General features: G+C 35.7%; 1 protein-coding gene across 1 annotated transcript in view; it reads right to left on the bottom strand.

Moving 5' to 3' along the window:
* Positions 1–14,535: 14,535 nt before the first annotated feature.
* Positions 14,536–20,327, bottom strand: part of LOC113803635 (small ribosomal subunit protein eS10) — a 6,744-nt gene continuing 952 nt past the window's right edge. Inside the window, exons 3-6 of the mRNA XM_027354443.2 lie at positions 15,511–15,605; positions 15,143–15,256; positions 14,750–14,920; positions 14,536–14,599 (exon numbers count right to left, since the gene is read on the bottom strand). Coding sequence (XP_027210244.1) covers positions 14,564–14,599; positions 14,750–14,920; positions 15,143–15,256; positions 15,511–15,605 — 416 coding nt within the window. The 3' untranslated portion in view covers positions 14,536–14,563. The remainder of the gene's footprint in view (positions 14,600–14,749; positions 14,921–15,142; positions 15,257–15,510; positions 15,606–20,327) is intronic.

The following is a 20,327-nucleotide window of genomic DNA, read 5'->3' as shown; positions in this document are numbered from 1 at the left end:
TAGAAAAATTGCTAGAGAAACATGCCCAAGGATATTCACCAATCTTATTTCTTCTGGCCCTGGCTGAGGTTTCTGAATTTACAGTGCTCTGAACGGCATTCACCTAAAAAAGGCAATTCTATAATATAATCTCACACAAGTTTCCAATTTAAACCCCTAAACCTGATTGTGATCTTTCATTTAGATAAACTATCATAGGCCAAAATTAATCTTGTAAAGCAAACTATTTTTGCATATCCATAGCCACAATATGTATGCATCTCTTCATATTCAGATGTAAATGAGTTAATGCTGAAGCTTTTGTAAATTACATCAATATTAACAGCTTGGATGAAAATTTTGACACATGAATAATGAAAATTTATTTATGACAATATTTCTTCAAATACAGAGCCAAGAGTCCCAGGCTACTTGAAACCCTTAAAAAAATTAGTCCTTGGTCTTGTCCATTCACTCACTAATTACTTTTTGAAGATAATTGTCTCAAGACATGCCATTTAACATTTAATGCTTAATACATTTTGATCTAAAGGTGCATATTACAATGATCAGTGCATGGATGGCAACGATATTGGTGCTTACCCCTAACAAGCAGAAAAATGGCTGGGAAACAAATCTGAAAAAATTTAAATGGATTAGCAACATACAAACAAGGTTTACCCAGATGGGTTAAATGGTTTTATCAGTTCGCCCTAGTTTTGACATCAAATTATTTCAGATGCAATTGATTTCAGATACCTATGAATCATCATTCATATCAAGTGGTAATGAGTCTTTCAGTAGTAACATACCTGTATTTGTCCCCAAATCCATCAGTCAATTTGTAGTGCATTATTAGATTGCAAACTCCCTGTAAACAAGTGCAATTAGTATTGTATATTGACTTGATACATTTTCGAAATTTCCTCAATATCAGACTTTTCACATTTCTCCAAACAATGTAGGCAAAGTATGAAATTAAGCATTTTCTAAATCTATAGTCCATATTTGATTAACTAAGTTTTTTTTAAAGCTACCTTGATATGTGCTGAACTTTTCCACAATTACAGTTCATCTTCAGCTCTGGGGAGAAAAAAAAAAAAAAAAAAAAAGTGAAACATAATACCAAATTATAAACATTCTTTACTCCAAAATATTCCTCAGAACGCTATGGGATGTTTGAAGGGTCTTCATATAATCAGATTGCTAGTATCATCAGTAAATAGATTGCGACTACATTCATATTTTCATGCATGCTTACTCACCCCCAAACACTGATATTTGTTTCTCCTAAAATCGATCCGACTTCTTGCAGGACCTTCTTAAATGGATTTTGTAATCTACAAAGGATACTGAAATCTGGGACTCCAATCTGGAGAGTAGAAAAAAAAATTAGCAAAACACTACACTGTTAGTCTGGACGGAAGAAGTAGTTTCATCAGTTCGCCCTAGTTTTGACATCAAATTATTTCAGATGCAATTGATTTCAGATACCTATGAATCATCATTGATCACTTAAAAATTATAGATTACAATGCAAACTTACCTAGTGTACTGTACTGCAAGTTGTCTGACTTTAGGACCATTCCTTACAAATCCTGTAAAATAATGTAATCAATATTCTACCAACAACAGGTAAATTTACTACATTCCCTAAACATCAGATATAAATGTTTTTCATAACTTCTCAAACAATGTAGGTAAGGTATAATAATCATCATGACTGGTTAGTGTGAAATCAAGACATTCAAGATGGTACATGCCTGTTTAAGGTCCTAATAAATGGGTATTCACATATATCCAGATTGAATGCCCACTCAAAGCATTGGAATGTTGAAAGGATCTTCATGTAATAAGTACATTCCATCTTTATCTTGTGCTTAATCACCATACAAGGGGAAATGCATTTGGGAAACCAATCTGGTAAAAAAGGAAAAAATTCATAGATTAGCAGGATAATACAAATATCCATTTAGAAGGATGAAATAGTTTTATCAGTTCGCCCTAGTTTTGACATCAAATTATTTCAGATGCAATTGATTTCAGATACCTATGAATCATCATCTAGTGTATGTATGTGTGTATTTGCGTGTGTGTGTGTGTGTGAGTGCGTGTGAACCCTAATCAGGGCTAATTTACCTTTGTCCTTTAAGCAATCTAACGGGCTTTGGCATGTTGCTTACTATCAGCCAAGATTCCTGTAAATAAATTTCAATTAATATTCTATCTAACATGTACGTTATCTAAACAATTCCCTTGATATCAGGATATATTACTTTTCATAATTATTCAAACAATGTAGGTAAGGTATAAAAATCATCATTACACCATAATCTATATTCATTATACTTTTAGTTAAAGCCTTACCAAAGTTTTATTGAAGTCCTTTACCATGAGGGATATGCACAAACATCTGAAAATTCTTAGAATAGTCTATGCACATTAAGAATGTGCCTAAGTATTTTTACTTGGTTTAAGTTCACTCAATTGAACTTAGGGGGGCTCTGATTCCTTTTCTAGATGCTGAATTCCTCCAGTTTATAAGGTACATTTGCTGACTTGGCCACTTTAGATCATCACTGCAAAATACAAATGTATGAAATACAATGCCAAGTATAACTTTTTCATTAATTAAAAACATTCCTCAGAACGCTATGGGATGTTTAATGGGTCTTCATATAGTCAGATTAATGGAATCATCAGTAAAAGAGCTACAATACTATCAATTTTTTTCAATTTTACTACTCACCACTAGGAAACTGCTGGGAAGCCAATCTGGTAAAAAATGAAAAATCATTAGCAACTTGTTACTAATACATGTTTAGAAAGATTTAGTAGTTTTGTCAGTTCGCCCTAGTTTTGACATCAAATTATTTCAGATGCAATTGATTTCAGATACCTATGAATCATCATTCTAAGTGGCAAAATAGGTAATTTTCAGTATTAACTTACTTTTATCCTTTTGCCAATTACTAATTGCAGTACAGCACTGTTACAAGCCAGAACCTGTAACAAAAATTCTATTAATATTCTACCTCTATCCAATATATTCAATAAATTTCCTCGACATCAGAAATGTTGCTTTTCATGATATTTCAAACAATGTAGGTAAGGGATAAAAATCATCATGATACCACAATCAACAAATTTATACTCAAGTTGGAGTCTTACCTTAGTTTATAAAAATTCCTACATCTTCAGGGGGAAAAGGCACAAATACCATCCTTTACTATTCCTGTAAACAAAACCTAATTAATTTTACTTGTACCAGGTATGATAAATTAACTAAATTTCCTTTACATCAGAAATGTTACTTTTCATGAGTTTTCAAACAATGTAGGTAAGGGATAAAATATTCATCACCAAATTCTATACATTCATTAATTATATTAGTTAAATTCTTACCAAGTTTTTAAAGGATACATTCCCCGGTAAAGCACGAACATCTGAAATCATTCAGTATACAATCAAAGTCCATGCATAAAGTATTGGTTTTATTTTCTTAGAAATTCAAGAGGGCCATCCTCCGTAACCTAAGTAAATGAATGACACCCTTTTATAATCACAAAAAATATTACTGCTCATGAGTGATTCATTGATTTTTACATTTTTACACTAATGTTTACACCATTTTAAAGAGGCAAATGGCTTTGATTTTTCTTTTACTTGCCCCTTAATTTTTGCAGTGCACTCTAAGCTTACCGCACCAGGCAAGAGGGCATTAATGAACTCGAGCTACAACTGCCTAACTACTAGGCTGGTTAGTAGTTCATGGTTACTACATGGTTACTTGAATGTTATTAAATTAACCCAATTTCAACAATTTCTATTCTTAGCACACACTTAAAACTTATAAAATTATTTCAATGTTTAGCTACTAAACTAAATCAATACTATGAGAAATTATAAAAGGCACTGAAACTAAATGTTTTTGAAAAGTATTCCCTTGTTTCCCCTGGCTAATCATTCATTACATAAATAGGTGACATTACTACCATCTTATGCCAGGATGAAGACTTGAATAAGTATGAAAGTTAATCTTCGCACATTTTATGTACTGGCTTTAAAAACTGTTTACACTCATGTAACAGGCCTGTATTAATTCCCTGCTATAATGATACTATAGGAATGCCCTGGGCTTAAGTTCAAATCAATGCAACAATGTTCTGATGTATAATCTACAAATTTTTTGTGCGCACATGGGGTGGGGGGTGATTAAGTGGTTATCACAAATTATAGAAAACTTTCACCCTCCGAGCAGATTTTATACGTAGTTACCTTCATAACTGCCAAAATCCTCCATAAATCTACAGTTTGATGTCAGATTACAGGTTACAAATTACAGGTGTACACTTATTATACAATACTAAATTTGAGTATTTGGGAATTGAATATATTCCTCAGAATGCTATGGGATGTTTAAAGGGTCTTCATATAGTCAGGATATTAGAATCATCAGTCAACAGATTGACAGCATATATCAGAATAAAATTTTGGGGGTCTCACCATGCCCATGTGGAAAGCAGCTGGAAAGCCAATCTGGAAAAAATAAATAAAATATTTAGCACCATTACAAACATTACTTTCAAAGGATCTTAGTAGTTTCATCAGTTCGCCCTAGTTTTGACATCAAAAATAAATTCAGATGCAATTGATTTCAGATACCTATGAATCATCATTTATAACAGATCAGAAAAAATTACTTTACCAACATAAACTTACCTTTGTCTCACAAGGGACTTTTATATATTTTGCAGTGTACCCTTTGAGCCAAAATTCCTGTAAGAATAGTTTAATCAATATTCTTTCTTTAAAACAAAATTTACCAAACATTTTCTTTATCAGACATATTGCTTTTCATAATTTTTCAAACAATGTAGGTAAGGTATAGTAATCATCATCAAACCAAAATTAAATTGAAAGGATAGTCAAAAGAGTAATCTTTTGTTAAATTAAATTGGTTAAAATCAAGAACAGTCATCAATTCATCTCTTCTGACCCACTTGTTCCTATTTTTGAAAATAGGAATATCTGCATATATATGAAAGCATGTGCAAATACATACAACTACAGATATACAAGTAATCAGAAGTGTAACATGTATTGAATTTGTTCAAATGTAGTTAAAGTGCAGGAATCAAACTTTAATCTTTATGCCATTGAAGACTTACCACAATTCATAAATGTTGAAACTGGAGGTACACCAGTTTAAATTTACCATTCGTCAATAAAGTCATAGTTGCTTTGGCAAATTCCCTTCCACTATCTGAAATTAAGTATTTTTTATTTTTCCAATCATGTGATTAAAATCATTGATAATTAAATGCAGTGATCAGATATTTCATTACAGCTCCCTCCTTCAATGCAATTATACATTTCCAGAAGTACAAGAAATGTATAGTGTATCAGACGTTCAGCTTTTAGTGTATGTGAACAACTTCGCTAACAATCTGAATTTATTCTTGCAAGGTATAGAACACCAGTTAGTATAAACTAAAAAGGTGCAATGTAACTTGCATACCTACGTTTGTTCTACATTAGAAACACTATCCTAAGGGTTAAAATATTTCACTGTTTAAACTAGAACTATTGAAAAGACAAATCTCACCTTGATATTTTGCCAGTCACAGGAACTGCTACCATAACCTGCTGAACAAAATAGTTGTTAGATCTGGAAAAAATTCTAAGTATATTCATATTCGATGAAGTATACCCATATTCCATGATGTAACAATGGAATGTGTCATATCTTAGCCTCTTTACGAACAAAAGATGGCAAAGATCCTTGGGTTTCTTGTCGCAAGGTGATAGACCAAGCGAGAAAGCTACAAGGTGGAATGTAACCTATGCAAGTAATCCAGAAGCTGAGTGCTTATGATTTCTCATCTCTTTTTTTTTTCTGATTAAGTAGTAATATGCTTCATAGGCAGAGAACTCCCTTTACATCTTGCTACCTTCCCGTTTTGCACTACAATCTCACGACAAAGGACTATCATAACCTACTAGATAGAAATTCTTTAATCAATATTTGTATGATATATGCACCCGCATTCCATCAATCAACCATACCTACACCCAACCCAAAAACACAGTACTAGACATAAGACAGTTTACCAACTGTCATATGATGGGACAATAATTTTGGACTTTCACCAAGTGATATGACAACACTATGCCAGAGGCTAGGGCTTTTACTTTCTGGTAGTCTTGTAAAGAATTAAGATACTCCTTCAAACATGGCCACAGCCTTTCCACGTACGGAGCTGGGGTGAAGCCTTAGGTATGGTTTAGGTAGAAATTTTTACAAATCCTTAAATTTATCAAGTATAACAAATGATATTTATTTTTGAAGGTTAGTTTTAAGTAACAAGATTGTATAAGGTCTCGAAATATGAGTAATCATGATAAACTGCTGAAAGCCATTCAAACATTCGTATCACAAACTTGGTGATGCTAATTGGTGGATTACCATCTTAAGATGGGGCAAAGAAACCTTAAATCTAATACTGAAATCTGAACATCACTGGAACCAGAGTACCACAAATGTTTTATATACCTATTTGCCTTTAAGGCAGTCATTATTGGCTACTACATCTTGCACTACAAAGAAAAAAAAAAAAAGGCAACTCACTTATTGATGGAACATGCGAACAATTGGGCCTAGTTTTGAAGATGAAAAGGGCAAGACATTTTGAGAAACATTGGAAAGGGTAATCATCTCTGATATCTACAGCAAAAGCCTCATGTTCATGAAAATCTAAATACCACAAGCTAACATACAAGGAAGCTGACAATGCAGGCCAACAACCCTAGGTTTCTTGCTAAATGCTAATCTTTATTAAAAGTCACATTGTTTGTAAAACGAGATGAAACCAACACACGTGGCATTGTTCATAACCAAATTTTTACATTCCTTATTCTGGCACCAGCTTCATATAGGCAAGAGCAATTATGCTCAAGCCCTTAAACTCAACTGTGCTAACCCAAAAGAAATGTTATTTAATATCAGCTTCTCATTTCTTTAATATCTAAATCACTCAATACTTAACTACAATGTGGCATGTAAATGTTCCAGAAAACCCTTACAATTTCAGTACAAGACAGCAGGTTCAACATGAATCGTTTTTTCAATAATTTAGTATAGAAAATGCAAAAGCTGGTACATTATCCACATAATGAACAAATGCCCTTACCTCTATTCCTCAACTTGATTCAGAAGTCAGGATTTCCTGAAATACCAAGATTTCCATAAATGATCTTACACTAATATATGTTAAGTACAAACTATTTGTTTGATAATTCCTAATAAGAAAAAAGTGCAAGCACTGCAAATTTACAGCATTTAGGGAAAATAAAAAGTAAATATGCCTTCTAACTGTATGTAAAACGAGATGAAACCAATACATGAAAGTATTGTTCATAACCAAATTTTCACAACTTTGATCTAGCATCAGTTTTGCTTAGCCTAGAGCAACCATACTCGAGACACTTTAACTGTGCTGTAAATAAAGTAAAACCAAAAGCATTTCAATTGGCCATATCTGTATCCTGCTACCAATATGGCTTTCATTTTAAAGGAATGGGTTTCTCAGCTTTATCTTAAGGGACAACTAATGACAACTTACCTATTCAGCCTCATTGACTTGCTGGCCCGTGGAAATTTCGAAAACAAAATATGGCCCTCTCCCACTAGAGGGTATGCTTCGTGATGCTCTTGGTTCATTATGACCCTTTCAAAAGGTTAGTTCTACACTGCAAATATAAAATAGGAATTAGTTGGTTTTCTTTAATACCAGTTCAATAAAACCAAAGAGCAACTTTAAATAGCAATGACTTAAAAGTAATCTAATTAAATTTTATAGGTCAATTGACGCGTGTAACTGACTCCTCCCACCAACCGTCTCGCTAAAACTAACACAAATTTCATTATAATGTTGGCAAAGATATATTCATCTGTCGTACGAGTACACTATTTTTGAGTAAGGTTTGTCTACATGTTGGGGAATCTACACCAAAGGCATTGAATGAAGTTGTATCCCAATTTTGCTGTAAAACTGTACTTAGAACTTTTGAATCTTTGCCCTTTTGTCCTTTAGAAATAATATAAAAATTATAACTGCAAATTTTCCCTTTGAATCATCTTTTAAGATAAGAATTCTATTTCCTTAGTTTATAATTATAGAACAATATCTGTACCAGGTTTGGGAGACTATCAAACCAAAAAGGTAAGATAGCACTATGATATGGTAATGATCTAGGTTGGTTATAGAGCCCCAAAGTTGTGAAAGTAATAGAACACCACCAACAGCAACACATGGCTTGTACACCATGAAGGCAGAAATACCAACCAAATTGAGTTACTTTTAACCCTAATGGCTCTATTAGCAATAAATATTGTGAACTAAAATCCTATTCATCATAATCAAGCAATGCTTGTAAGAAGAAAGATTTTCAGCTATATGACTGTCCCTAATTATATCTATATTTAGTTGCAATTCCATTTGTTACAACAGATATTCTTTGCTGCGACAGTTATTTTGCCTTCTAAATCTCCAAGGAATGGCCTGGGTTACCATTCAGTGGTAGTGCAAGATCAAACAGGTCAGCAAGACTGCAAGACCAGCACATTCACGACTGCACTACCGAAAATCTAGTATTGTGAGTTTCTTCCTGTTCCCTGCCCCTCCTTAAATCTGTGTTATGGCATTTGTTCCAGCTAAACCTTCACCTTATCCCCTGCATCCCCCCCCTCCACAAATATTACTATCAGCACCAGGTTTACCACTTTCCTTTCTAAGTATGTAGATGCATAAATTCCTCATCACCAATTTCAGATGACAAATCTATTGCTATTAATACATTTTCATAAGCAAGAATTTAACTGATAAGCTATATGCTTTATCAACAAAATTTTACATTCTTTCCATTTCCTTCTGTAAAATCAAGTTTCTTAAAATGCCAGGAACACCTCCCCACCCCAAATGAAATTTTACTTTGGAACCAAGGACTTAACTGTTTTTAAATACAAATCTGAAAGGTTCATCAACCTTACCTTTAATACAAGATGCCCAGGTGATCTTCACTCAACCTAGTCAGCTTTCCATAAATCCTGCCTGAAAAGAGGAGATCTACATGAATGTATCTACTGCTAGAATATCTACTTGCACTACAAGTACAGAGACTTGCTAAATGGCCAACAGTCTTAATTTAACTTCAAAATCTTTTATATCCAATAACAAATTAGAATATTTGTGCAACAAAACCAATCCGCACAACCTTTTCTGTTGGTTGGCCCATTTCTGGATATGTAAACTTACTAAAAGTATGCCTTGTTCCAGGTTTGGGAGACTACCAAACCACAGGGTTAAGTAGCACTATGATATGGACTTTAATCTTGGTTAGTTTCTAAGCCTCAGAGCTGTGCAGGTTACAGAACGTTACCTACAACAACACACAGCTATAAAACTATGGAGGAAGATGAAACAACCAATTTCTTTAAGCATTACTGTACAATTCAATCTGATCCATATACCTTACAAATCTTTCCCGTTTCAAAAAGATAACTAGTAAATCATATGATCCATAGTATATAAAACCACAATGTTCTTCCTGAACCCTTATACACTCAAGAGGCACTGCTTGTGCATGTTAACACTTACGAAATCATGTTCCAATCTAGCTGCAGATAATGTTGGAGAAACCTTAGGTAATCCCACTCCCGATTAATTCATGGTGTAAATTTCAATTCGTTGACGATTTCTGGCCATTTGCAAAAAAAAATGAATACCTGTGAACAAAATACAAATGTAAACAAAGATGAAAGTAAAAATAAAAAAATCTTTGGTTATTTGCTTTGGCTGTAGAAGCACTAGTTTGAAATGTTAGTTCAATTTCTTAGTAGGGATAGGTTTAATTTTTTTTTCTCTCTCATCCTTTCACAATGGGAAATCCTATATGCTAGGTATCATAAAATTGACCTCACGTTAGAAATTAAAAGCATAATCACAACCACCTCTCACTATTTGGCAGCAGCCTACAAGACATCTTATTTAACCCTATCAATGATGGCATTTTTTACTGACAATTTTAATACATTCTTTTTGGTAAGGTTTATGCTGTGTACAGTTGGTCCAACCACTCAAGCGAGCCATGATGCTTAAACATGTAAAGCATGATTGTACCTTGATAGCTAGAGCTGTAATCATCACAGGTTAAGGAAACAAGGCTAAAAAGACAAGATGTACCTACTTCATGACCAGTCAGGGAGTAATGAAAACTGTTAAGCTTGGATGCACTATGTACAAGTTATTTCAGAGAAAATAAACAGGTAGGGGGGGGGGGGGCTGGTAAAAAGAAAACCACCTGCACACAAGTGAGGCGGCGGCACTACTGGGAAAGGCTGAGGGTTAGGGGAGCAATTTCAACTTAAGGGGACCGTCTGCTTTTTTTGTTTTTTTTGATTTTTCGATTTTTCTTGCCGATTTTGATGAAACTCACCCTTTTATTTGGGCCCCTTCCCATTGCATGTGGTTGATTTTTTTCAATATCGCCCGAACAGTTTGAATTGTCAAAAAACGGAAAAATGCGAAATTCGCCATTTTGAAAATGCAGCACCTGGGTCAAAGGATTCCGACTTCAGAAACGGCAAGACATTCAATTTTATTTGATTTTTGCACAGAACTACCTTATATCTACAACTTGACGAGAGCGTTTTTTCGATTTCGACTTCAATTTCTGTGAATTTTTGAAGTAGGGGACTTCAAGAAAAAAAAAAAAAAAAAAAAGGTAAAAATTTTCTTACATTGACCACTTTTACAAGAAGTACAGGCAAAAACTGCGAAAACGCTCTCAATCAAATTGCAGATATTTTATTTTTCTACAAAATGAGCCATATGTTAATTTTGGACATATGGTGTGCCCGGAATCCTTTGACCCACCCCTAAAGGTGGAGTTCCGAGATATCGGCATTTTACGTTTTTTCATCTTTCCAAGGCTATCTTGATATCAATAAAACAAGGCATAAGATTAGTCTTCCTAAACCATAATCCTTTATCATCTACCTGCATTCCGAAGTCTTGCGGACATTGCCAGCACGTAACGTGATCTGGGGGTCTATAGGCCTACATTGACCATTTTAAAAATCTCAAAAATCCAAAAAAATTCATACAGCCATTCTGATTTCATATTTGAATAGAACTATCTTTCTATTATATGCAGAAGCCATTTTTGAGAAGTTGACCCTACTTTTTTCTTGGTGAATATTTTCCGAAGGTGATTATTCTAACACCCTAATACGAGATTTTGAAAACATATGTCACTTTTACAAGAACCATGTGAAAATATTGCAAATCCTCATGGCAGTATGTAATAGAACTATTATTCAGCTACAAAATGAGCCATAATACTTTGAAATCGGACCGAATATACGTGTGCTATGCGTAAAAATATGACGGACCTAAAAATTGCAATCTTATTCCTTTTTATTATGTTTACATTATACAAGGTATATGAGCATAGATAATTTTCGTGTACCCCATGACCTTTTGTTTATTTATATTGTTACTTCTGTTTGTTTCTTTGTTTGTTGATTGATTGTTTTTTTGATTGTTAGTTTGTGTTTTCTAATATTTCTAAAAGTTATGAACACATTTTAAGGAGATTTTAACCAAAGGCGAGTTTTAACCTAACTTTGATGCTTATTGCAGTTTGGTGGTGATGCGGACCATAGTTTGGATCCAGGATTTTTTTTTTCTAACTCGAAAAGTTATCAACAGATTTGAATAAAATTTTAATCCAGAGGTTTGTCTTAGCCTAATTAATATTTCATAAAATTTTGGTGGTGATCCTGAATATTTGGCAAAACTACCCCCCATGGGGGGGGGGGGGGGGGTTGCATTTTCGAAATGTTTTGCTCATAGATCAAAGTAACTATGTATGATGAAAACAAAGAAAAGAAAATACATATGAAAAACATGTTTAGTTATTTATATGGAAAATTTCTTCATTGTCGTTTTTTGGACGCTTGCCGGATTTGAAATTATTCCGAAAAAAAGAAAGTTGGTCTCATCTTATGTGAAATTTAATAAGCTTTCAGAAAATAATCTTTTTATTATCTCTAATCATTGCGTCACAGTTGCCGATTTTCTAAGGTAACAAAAAAAAATATTTCGGTCGACATCGAAAATCACTGCTACCACCTAAAAAAATAACGGTCAGGCCTTGAAATTTTCAGGGGAGAACCGGGGGCCTAGAAACTCCTTGAAAATGCATTAAAGTCAATTTCGGCAAGAGGGGCGAAAATCGCCGAAAAATCACAAGAAGGTCTCCGTAACACATTGTTACATGGACTCAAAAGTGGCAGCAATAGATTCTTCCAGTAAATGTTGTGCAAGTAACATTCATAGTATGAAATGAAGAAACTGATCACCTATTAAAAAAAACAATGTGTTCAGTGCCTTGAGAAAGTTATTGCTTTGCATTTACTGTATAGTCAAGTTGTGGTTTTCAACACTCCTGGATTTACTAAATGGGAACTACTCTACTTATGCCTACACAATCACATTTCACAATTGTTTAATATCAAGTTGTTATTAGCCCTAACTAATCTTACCCATTTAATCTATACATTGATTTTTGGAAACATTTCTATAAAATCTTTGAATTACTGACTTACTCCCTACAATCCAGATGCCTTGACCATCAATTCATATAAAAAAATGTATACATGCATGAGGGGAAGGCAGTAAATAAAGGCAATAATAAACATGGAACATGGAAAAATCTGGGGTGACAGGACCTCACAATAAAAATTTTGCCTGAAGACAGCAGTGACAGGAATGACTAGCCATAAGTGCAAAAGCTCTTAGAGGGTATTTTGGGAGTGGCTCTTGTATTATTTCTACTGATAAACAAACATGGAACTTAGCAACAGCCATGTCTGAAAGAGCACTAGCTCCAGGGAGGACACTATCCATGCTGAGTATGGTCACCTGCATAGGTTACACAATTGAATATTTGAAAAATGACGTTTCTTATTACTTATAAATTACCTAGAATTAACATATGGAGTCTACGGAAAATAGTTTATCACCATCTGGATGAAGCATTAAATGAAAATATTGGAAAATAGAGAAATAAAAAGCAAGAAATGCTTAAACAAAGATATTGCAAAGGGGAGTATAGGAGTCTTGACACTGTCTACAATTTTGCACACCTAACCTATAAGCCCCACACCAATCAGTGGTCTCAAGCCTAATGCCCAGATTTAAAGCCACGTGCAGGCAGCAAAGCACCCAAATCCAGAATGACTATTCTTACAATGATGAGCTAAGGATAGATGCTGGACAATTAGTTTAGACAGTTACTAAGGAGTTACAACCTTTTCAAAGTTATTTAGCCTTGTTTCCTGCAAACCAATACCGATACCAAACATGAAAAAGGGCAAAGGGAAGTCTTAAAAATTTCACTTAAATGAACAAGTTAACAGCTGTTTTAGAACATTAATCAGGATGATTGTAGGACAATGTCAATGATCACTTCCCAAGTTAGGAAATTTAATTGCATCTGTACACTTATTTTTGCATGAATTTTGGCCATCCTACTACACATGTAAGAATGGAATTCCATTCATGCTCACATTTAATTAAGGTAAAGCAATTTTCAAGTTCTAGAAAATTAAAATTTACAATACCTTCAGCAATTCCAATTTATCTTCTCAGGAGGCTGATTTGATCATCTCTTGGCACTTCCCAGGTAACATCCATCTACTTGGGATCTTGAAGTATGATGTAGTTGAACATGTAAACATGCTCAAGTGGAGCAAATAAATTTTCAGGAGATAATACATGATTTGACAGCAACCCTTTCCAATCCAACTCCCTGGCTTTAAAGGGAATTTTTGGAGTTTTTGAAATAGACATTTGTTCTTCTCAGCCCCATTTCTTATGTGGATTGGATAAGGCTTAAAGACATGCCTCCTGAATTATCTACTTTATATCAGATCTACAACCATTCCCTTCATCAAATTGGTGCTTTCCCCAGATAAAAAAAAAATAATCAAGTTTAACTGCAATTAACAAATCTAAATTCCTATAACCTGAAGAAAGGTAGTTCTTGCAGCCATTTTTGAACAAGATTGTATTTGATGTATTCATGTCAAGCTTGGTTTCTTTTTGTATTACAATGTTTATTTTCTGTATATTTCAAATTCTACTATTCTTTAAGACAAGTTGATTTCCACATCTTAAATTTTCACGCTATCATTTACTTATAAGGAACTTGTTTAATAAAGTAGCTTAGGATTTAAAGGTTTAGTCCTAAAATAAGGTCCTAATAAAAGAGTAACTGATAAATTGCAGTGTGAACTATTCAAAATGTCTAAATAAGGCTTGTAGAATACCACAAGTTTTAACATCCATTAGGATACCAAACTTGCTGTATACAGATAATTTAGCATGAAATTTGGCCATACTACCATAACTTGGTAAAATGGAATTCCATTCATGCATATTTTTCAATAAAGAGGACTTTATAAAACAAGGAAAAATGAAAAAAACATTTCTTTCTCTCTTTATTACTTTACAATTTACTGAGTTTTCTTGCCACGGCCAAAACCAGCACGCTGAAAAAAATAATAAACTTATTAACAATGTGACATGGAAGGGCAAATCATTAATTTGCAAATCCAAAAACAGTTACTATACATGTACTACACTGCCTCGCTAAATAGGAAAAACTTGTTCTACAAGGAAACATTTATCACCAAACTTACGAATTCCATGGACGCAGATCCTGCACCAGCATCACCAGTCTTGTCGGCACCTGGGGGAGCTCTCCTGTAGGCTTCCCTGGAACCTTCACTACGTGGACCCTCAGGACGAGAGTGAATAGGCCTGGGCCTACCTTCAGGTCTTGTTGGCTTCTTCAGTGTCGCTGGCACAATCTGAAAGACAAGAACAATGTATTTTCTATAGTAAGAGTGGTAAATGTTCCAATGTTCCTGCCAATTTATTATTTCTTAAACTCAATGCTGACAGGTGCTTCATTCACAATACTGGACTGAGAGGCTGTGACTGAAGACTGCAGTCATGGCCTAACAAATTACCAACTTGCACAAAACTGGGCAAGTTTAATGCACTTGGCAGAGCCGATAGCTCATCCTTACCTCAGATGGAAGGTGTAGGTACTCTCGCAGGTACTGGATACCTTCATTGGTAAGCCTCCAGTAGTAGTGGCGCCATGCGAAGTTCTGCTCTACATAACCACGGGACTTCAAGCTCTGGAATCCCATTAAATCATTGAATACCATAACAGGAAAACTCGATTGCAGTGCCATATGAATTTCCTATGTAATTGGAAACCAATACTACAACACAGATCTGAGACATGCATATGAATAATCCCAAACCATTAAAAACCTGAAACCATATCTGACACCTTCAATCTTTAAGTAGTAAATTTGTAATGAATGAAAAATGGTCAAGAACTGATTCTTGTCCCAATTTTCTGCTTGTAAACTAACAAAGTTCTCACCTGGAGAGCCTTAATGACATGAAGGTTTGGAATACTCTTCTCTAAAGCAGGATGTTTGGGCAGGAAGAGGTCACATTCAGCTACCATTACACCCTCTGGAATAAATAAAACCTGCTATCCTCATTGGCTGGTCAACAAACTTATCTTAAGTCTAAAGATAAATGAATTTCAAGAGTTCAATAGTAATTATGTTGCAAGATCATGCATTCACTAAACCTATATTGGTAAACAAGTCTTATACATAGAATACAAATGCAAATGACAAATTGCAAGGGAAAAGGTTTACAGCAATAACCCCAACAATCGGGATAACGTGACCATAACGTGAGCATGTCATGGGAAAATGTGTCAGTTGGCCATGGTGAAGAGAACTCCAAGTGCACTGAGCCCTTGGAAGGGGATTCAACTTACTTGGTGCACAGGAGGGGGCTTTTGCATTACTTTCATTTATTAAAAAAGAGTGAAATGTACTATCTGAGCTATGACTGGAAGAGTGCTGCCTCCAGAACTGCAATTTCCATGCTCAGGATCCTAATCCTGATTACAGTAATGGCAGCAAAAGCTGTATTACAAAAATTTAAAATAAAATGTTGAAAAAGGTGTAGTTTTGAGTTATCAGCCTTTGAAGTCAACAATAGTTATCCCCCCCACCCCCTTTATGCATTTTATGGGAGCCACATGATATGGTACCCCCTTTTGCAAGGTACTAATCGCACTAACTCCACACAGTTGTCGAAGTGCAGCCTTGTCTTCATAGGCTTTACAGTACCTCGAGGCATTTCATACAAATAAATTACTGTTCCAACTGTGATTGCAAGATTTATCTCATCATGAAGGTTCAGTTAAAGACCTATCTATTAGTTGTGTCCTTAGTGTGCGATGAAGGAGCATCAGGGTTATGTCTAGGTGAGGGTGTCGAGGAGGCAGGTGAAGCACAGCCTCCCCCTCTGACTTAGGTGGCGACATTCAGCATTGCCTCCTAGATGTGGTTTAACACTGAAAGTATGTAGTGTTGCCAGCTAGCTAAAATTGAATATTAAAAGTAAAGTTGTGAAAAAATATTATTCAAGTATATTTGTACAAGATGATACTTCAGTGACCGGAGCGGGAGCACAAACATTGCGTCACGGGATTGACAAAGAAAAAAAAAAAAAGTATTGAACAATAAACCAGCCTAATATAACAATCTAATCTGCCATGACTAGGCGTGCCCTTCCAGCACCGCCCAAAGGGCGGTGCTGGAAGGGCACGCAGATGTGCAAATCATGTGCCATAAATTTTATTGGCTTGGATACTACCATGATAAATTTACAGACAGCAAAGGCATTGTTACCATAATTATGTTTATATTTGCCATACTTTTAGGCTGGTGGTTTCGAGGCACAGATTGTGTGGTTATCTTAGCCACATACTCGCTCACCTTAATACCAAGACTTACACGTATTGTAAAACAGAAAAGGCAGATGAAAACAAACTTGTAGAAAATAAGAATGTAATCTTACTATGGCAAAGAACAAGACAGGCATCTGGACAATGACAGCATACTGGATTTTGTTTATCTTACAATGGGACATGGCATACACAAGGGCAAAAATTCTTGCTGAGAGCTTTTATCATCATCAATACAAGCATCATTTTAGATCAAGATATGAGTAAATACCTGTGTGCCAAGAAAAGGGGGGGGGGGGGAGTGAAAAATTTGCCACACATCACAGGACTAATGCATGTCATGTCAATCACATGGGTATGTCAGGTGCCATAGAAAGTGCAGCTACTATGCTTGTATGGGGATGCTCCACTGGCCACATATTGAGTTACATATACTCTGAATGGCCATAGTAATGCATGTAATGCATTGAAGAATATGCAAAATGGTGTATGGAAGCATGGGGAAAGCCACCCCATCAATAAATAAGAAAGCACAAGCCATGTCGCCAAGAACTCAGGAACGTCCCTACAAAATCACAGCAAGCAGGAAGCGACAGACCTCATAGGAGGCGGCACAAGGAAGAGGAAACGAAGCATAGGAGGCCGGAACAGATTGAGTGAATGTGATTGACCACCTAACATTAGTTCTGAATTGCTGTCCAGCATAAGCTGGACACCTCAGTGAAAGATGTGGGATGACACTTGTCTCATTATTCCTCGACCAACAACAATTCCCATTCACCACCTATGCCCATCCACCACTAATTTGTGACATATTTGTAACAAGGCAATCAATAAATGAGGAATAGACAAGAAATCACAAGAGCATGAAATTACATTTCACTGTCACCACCTGAACTCCCGCAATTGAAAAATTAAATTGCCAGACGTAGTTGGAATATAATGGAACCACACATTTTAACCCATTAACGATGGGCGTCCCACATAGGAGACAAATATACATTGCCGGGCATCCCGCTAGTATGATGCTGTATTAGGGCTCACGCTCCAACGCAGGAGTGGGCCACGGCCAGCGGGCAGGCGGAGTCCGGGCCAGCCCCACCAGCCAATTTTGTAGCTGCCCGGAATCTTATTTTCAGCTTCAAAATCTACCAGCGTTAATGGGTTAAAGATTCTTATTTTCTTTTACAGTTAACAATTTGAAACCGATCAGTCTGCCTTCTTTAAGCCCCCCCCCCTCACCCAATTACAAGATCTGCCCCTTCAGTATGCCCTTTGGGCATTAGAGGATTGATGGGGGTTCTGACCTTCAACATCCCGTGGAAACTCCTCAGTATATACCTTACATCTCAAAACCTCAAACTTTCACTTTCTAGTCACTTTTTTTGGTAGAGGTTACAGACATGGACGCACGTAGATAGAGGGAAATGGACACCGCCATCTTATAGAGCAGGAAAATAGAAGGGGATAGCATATAGTTTAAGATGCGCAGGCCTTATAGTCACTGCTAAATGACGGAAATATAACACGTGGCCGCCTTTCAAATTCAACGTCTGAGCTTTTTTACCTTGCTAAGAAAAACACGACACTGACCCACGAACGCAAAAACTAGTCCATGTATCATTACGTGCTTGTCAAAATGATATTTGGCTAATTATCTCTGTCTGCTGGTACACATTTATGCCTTTGAAGTATTTTAGAAATAATATACTTCATTTGCATATTTTTATTTATCTATACCCTCAGAATCCTGCACATCGAGTGTTTCACACTTTCTTGCGTCAGCCACATGTTGACAGCTCACCATACCGTTAATTTCGAGATTGAAAGCCGGTGAGAAATGTTGCATTTCCAGTGTTGTGTTGATTCTAGGTTCTTTAGACTTTTGGTGGCATCGAAGCATTAGACTTTAGTAACCATCCCAGTTTTATATCTAAGCACTTCAAGAGCTCCAAATGACGAAAATGATTAAAATAGAAGCAATCCCAACAGTACAAACGAAAGTTTCACGTTTCCGGATATAAAGGCATTTGGTTTATTATTTTTACGGTGTGAATGCAGCTCTGTCTTGCCATACATGCCGTGATGGAGAGAATGTGTCCTGGGGGGTGTTGGGGGACTTGCCCCTCATCAACCCTCCCCTCAGGCAGGGCCCAAAGGGCACGCCTAGTCACAGCAATTTATATTGATATATTAGGTTGGTTTATTGGTCAATACGTTTTTGGGGGTTGGAACGTGTGAAGTCCTGGAGAATTTTCCCAAAAGGTGGGCTGGGTTCCCGTAGAGTTTGATTTCTGGCGCGTCAGCCCATAAAATTTTGAAGATGGCGGTTATATCTGTAGAGTTCCATTAGCCGATTCTAAGCTTTTTTTGAGCTAGTTTTACGTATTTTTGATTGTTATTCTTATTTAAGCTTGTTTTACCCCATAATTTCCCTGATATACTTCATGCCCTCCCCTGCTAACGCAACTATCAAATCAAGATAGTTGGAGATATGGTACTCCATCTCCTGAACAATTCATTCGCAGAAGAAACGCCAAAAATCTATGAAACCATAGGATTTCATGCAGAAATCCATCAATTTTTTTCAAGTCTCTGGGATTGCGTCGCTCTAACAATTACCCTTTTTTGGCATTTACAGCACCTGAAGGGCTCTTATCAAACTGGAGAGTTACTCATGTCTATTTCATCTTAGTTGCCACTGCAGTCTTAAGAAATCAAAAACCAAAAATGGTGATTGCCAATGAATGGCTTCTCCCAGAACTAAAGTCCCTGTCATGAAAAAACGCACGTGCAGAAGATTAATGTAAAGAACTGTAGAAATCCATTTTAAAACAAGTGAAGGATGTATAAAAAAATAGCATGTGTGTAAAAGCAAAGTGGAAATTATCAAAACGATTTTGACGCAAGACTAACTTCCTAGCAGATCACAGTAACTAGTTATGTAGTATCATAGGGTTTATTGTTGTATGTAACAATGGTGAATGATTTAGTAGAGAGGGGGGGGGAGAAAAAAAAAATTGTCAGATCACATTTACTTTCAATCTGCACACCTTTAGCCATAAAGTTTACATCATAATTAACCCCCTACGAATCATCAATATCATCCAATAAAAATTTCCCTGGAATGGATAGACAGAAATCCAATAAATCTTAATCTTTTGGTCAAAGTGCTCTGCAACAAAACATACAAAACACATATGCCATTTTGGTGGTACGAGTGAAAGCATAATATTGGGAGCGACCAATCAAATGATCGAACTACTCATACGTTCCAAGTATGAAGCATCAGCAAAACAGCAAACTTTAAAATGAAGGTGCTACCTCCCAACACCTTCCCCTTACAGTAAAATCTATGAAACAATTGCCATAGAATTAAAATTGTTATCTAGCCAGACTACATGCCATTTCCATATTCTCAAGTACAG

The sequence above is a fragment of the Penaeus vannamei genome, chromosome 1, assembly GCF_042767895.1.
Source record: "Penaeus vannamei isolate JL-2024 chromosome 1, ASM4276789v1, whole genome shotgun sequence".
NCBI lineage: Eukaryota > Metazoa > Arthropoda > Malacostraca > Decapoda > Penaeidae > Penaeus > Penaeus vannamei.
Note: the sequence above shows the minus strand (reverse complement) of the source record. Positions and strands in the feature narration are given on the sequence as shown.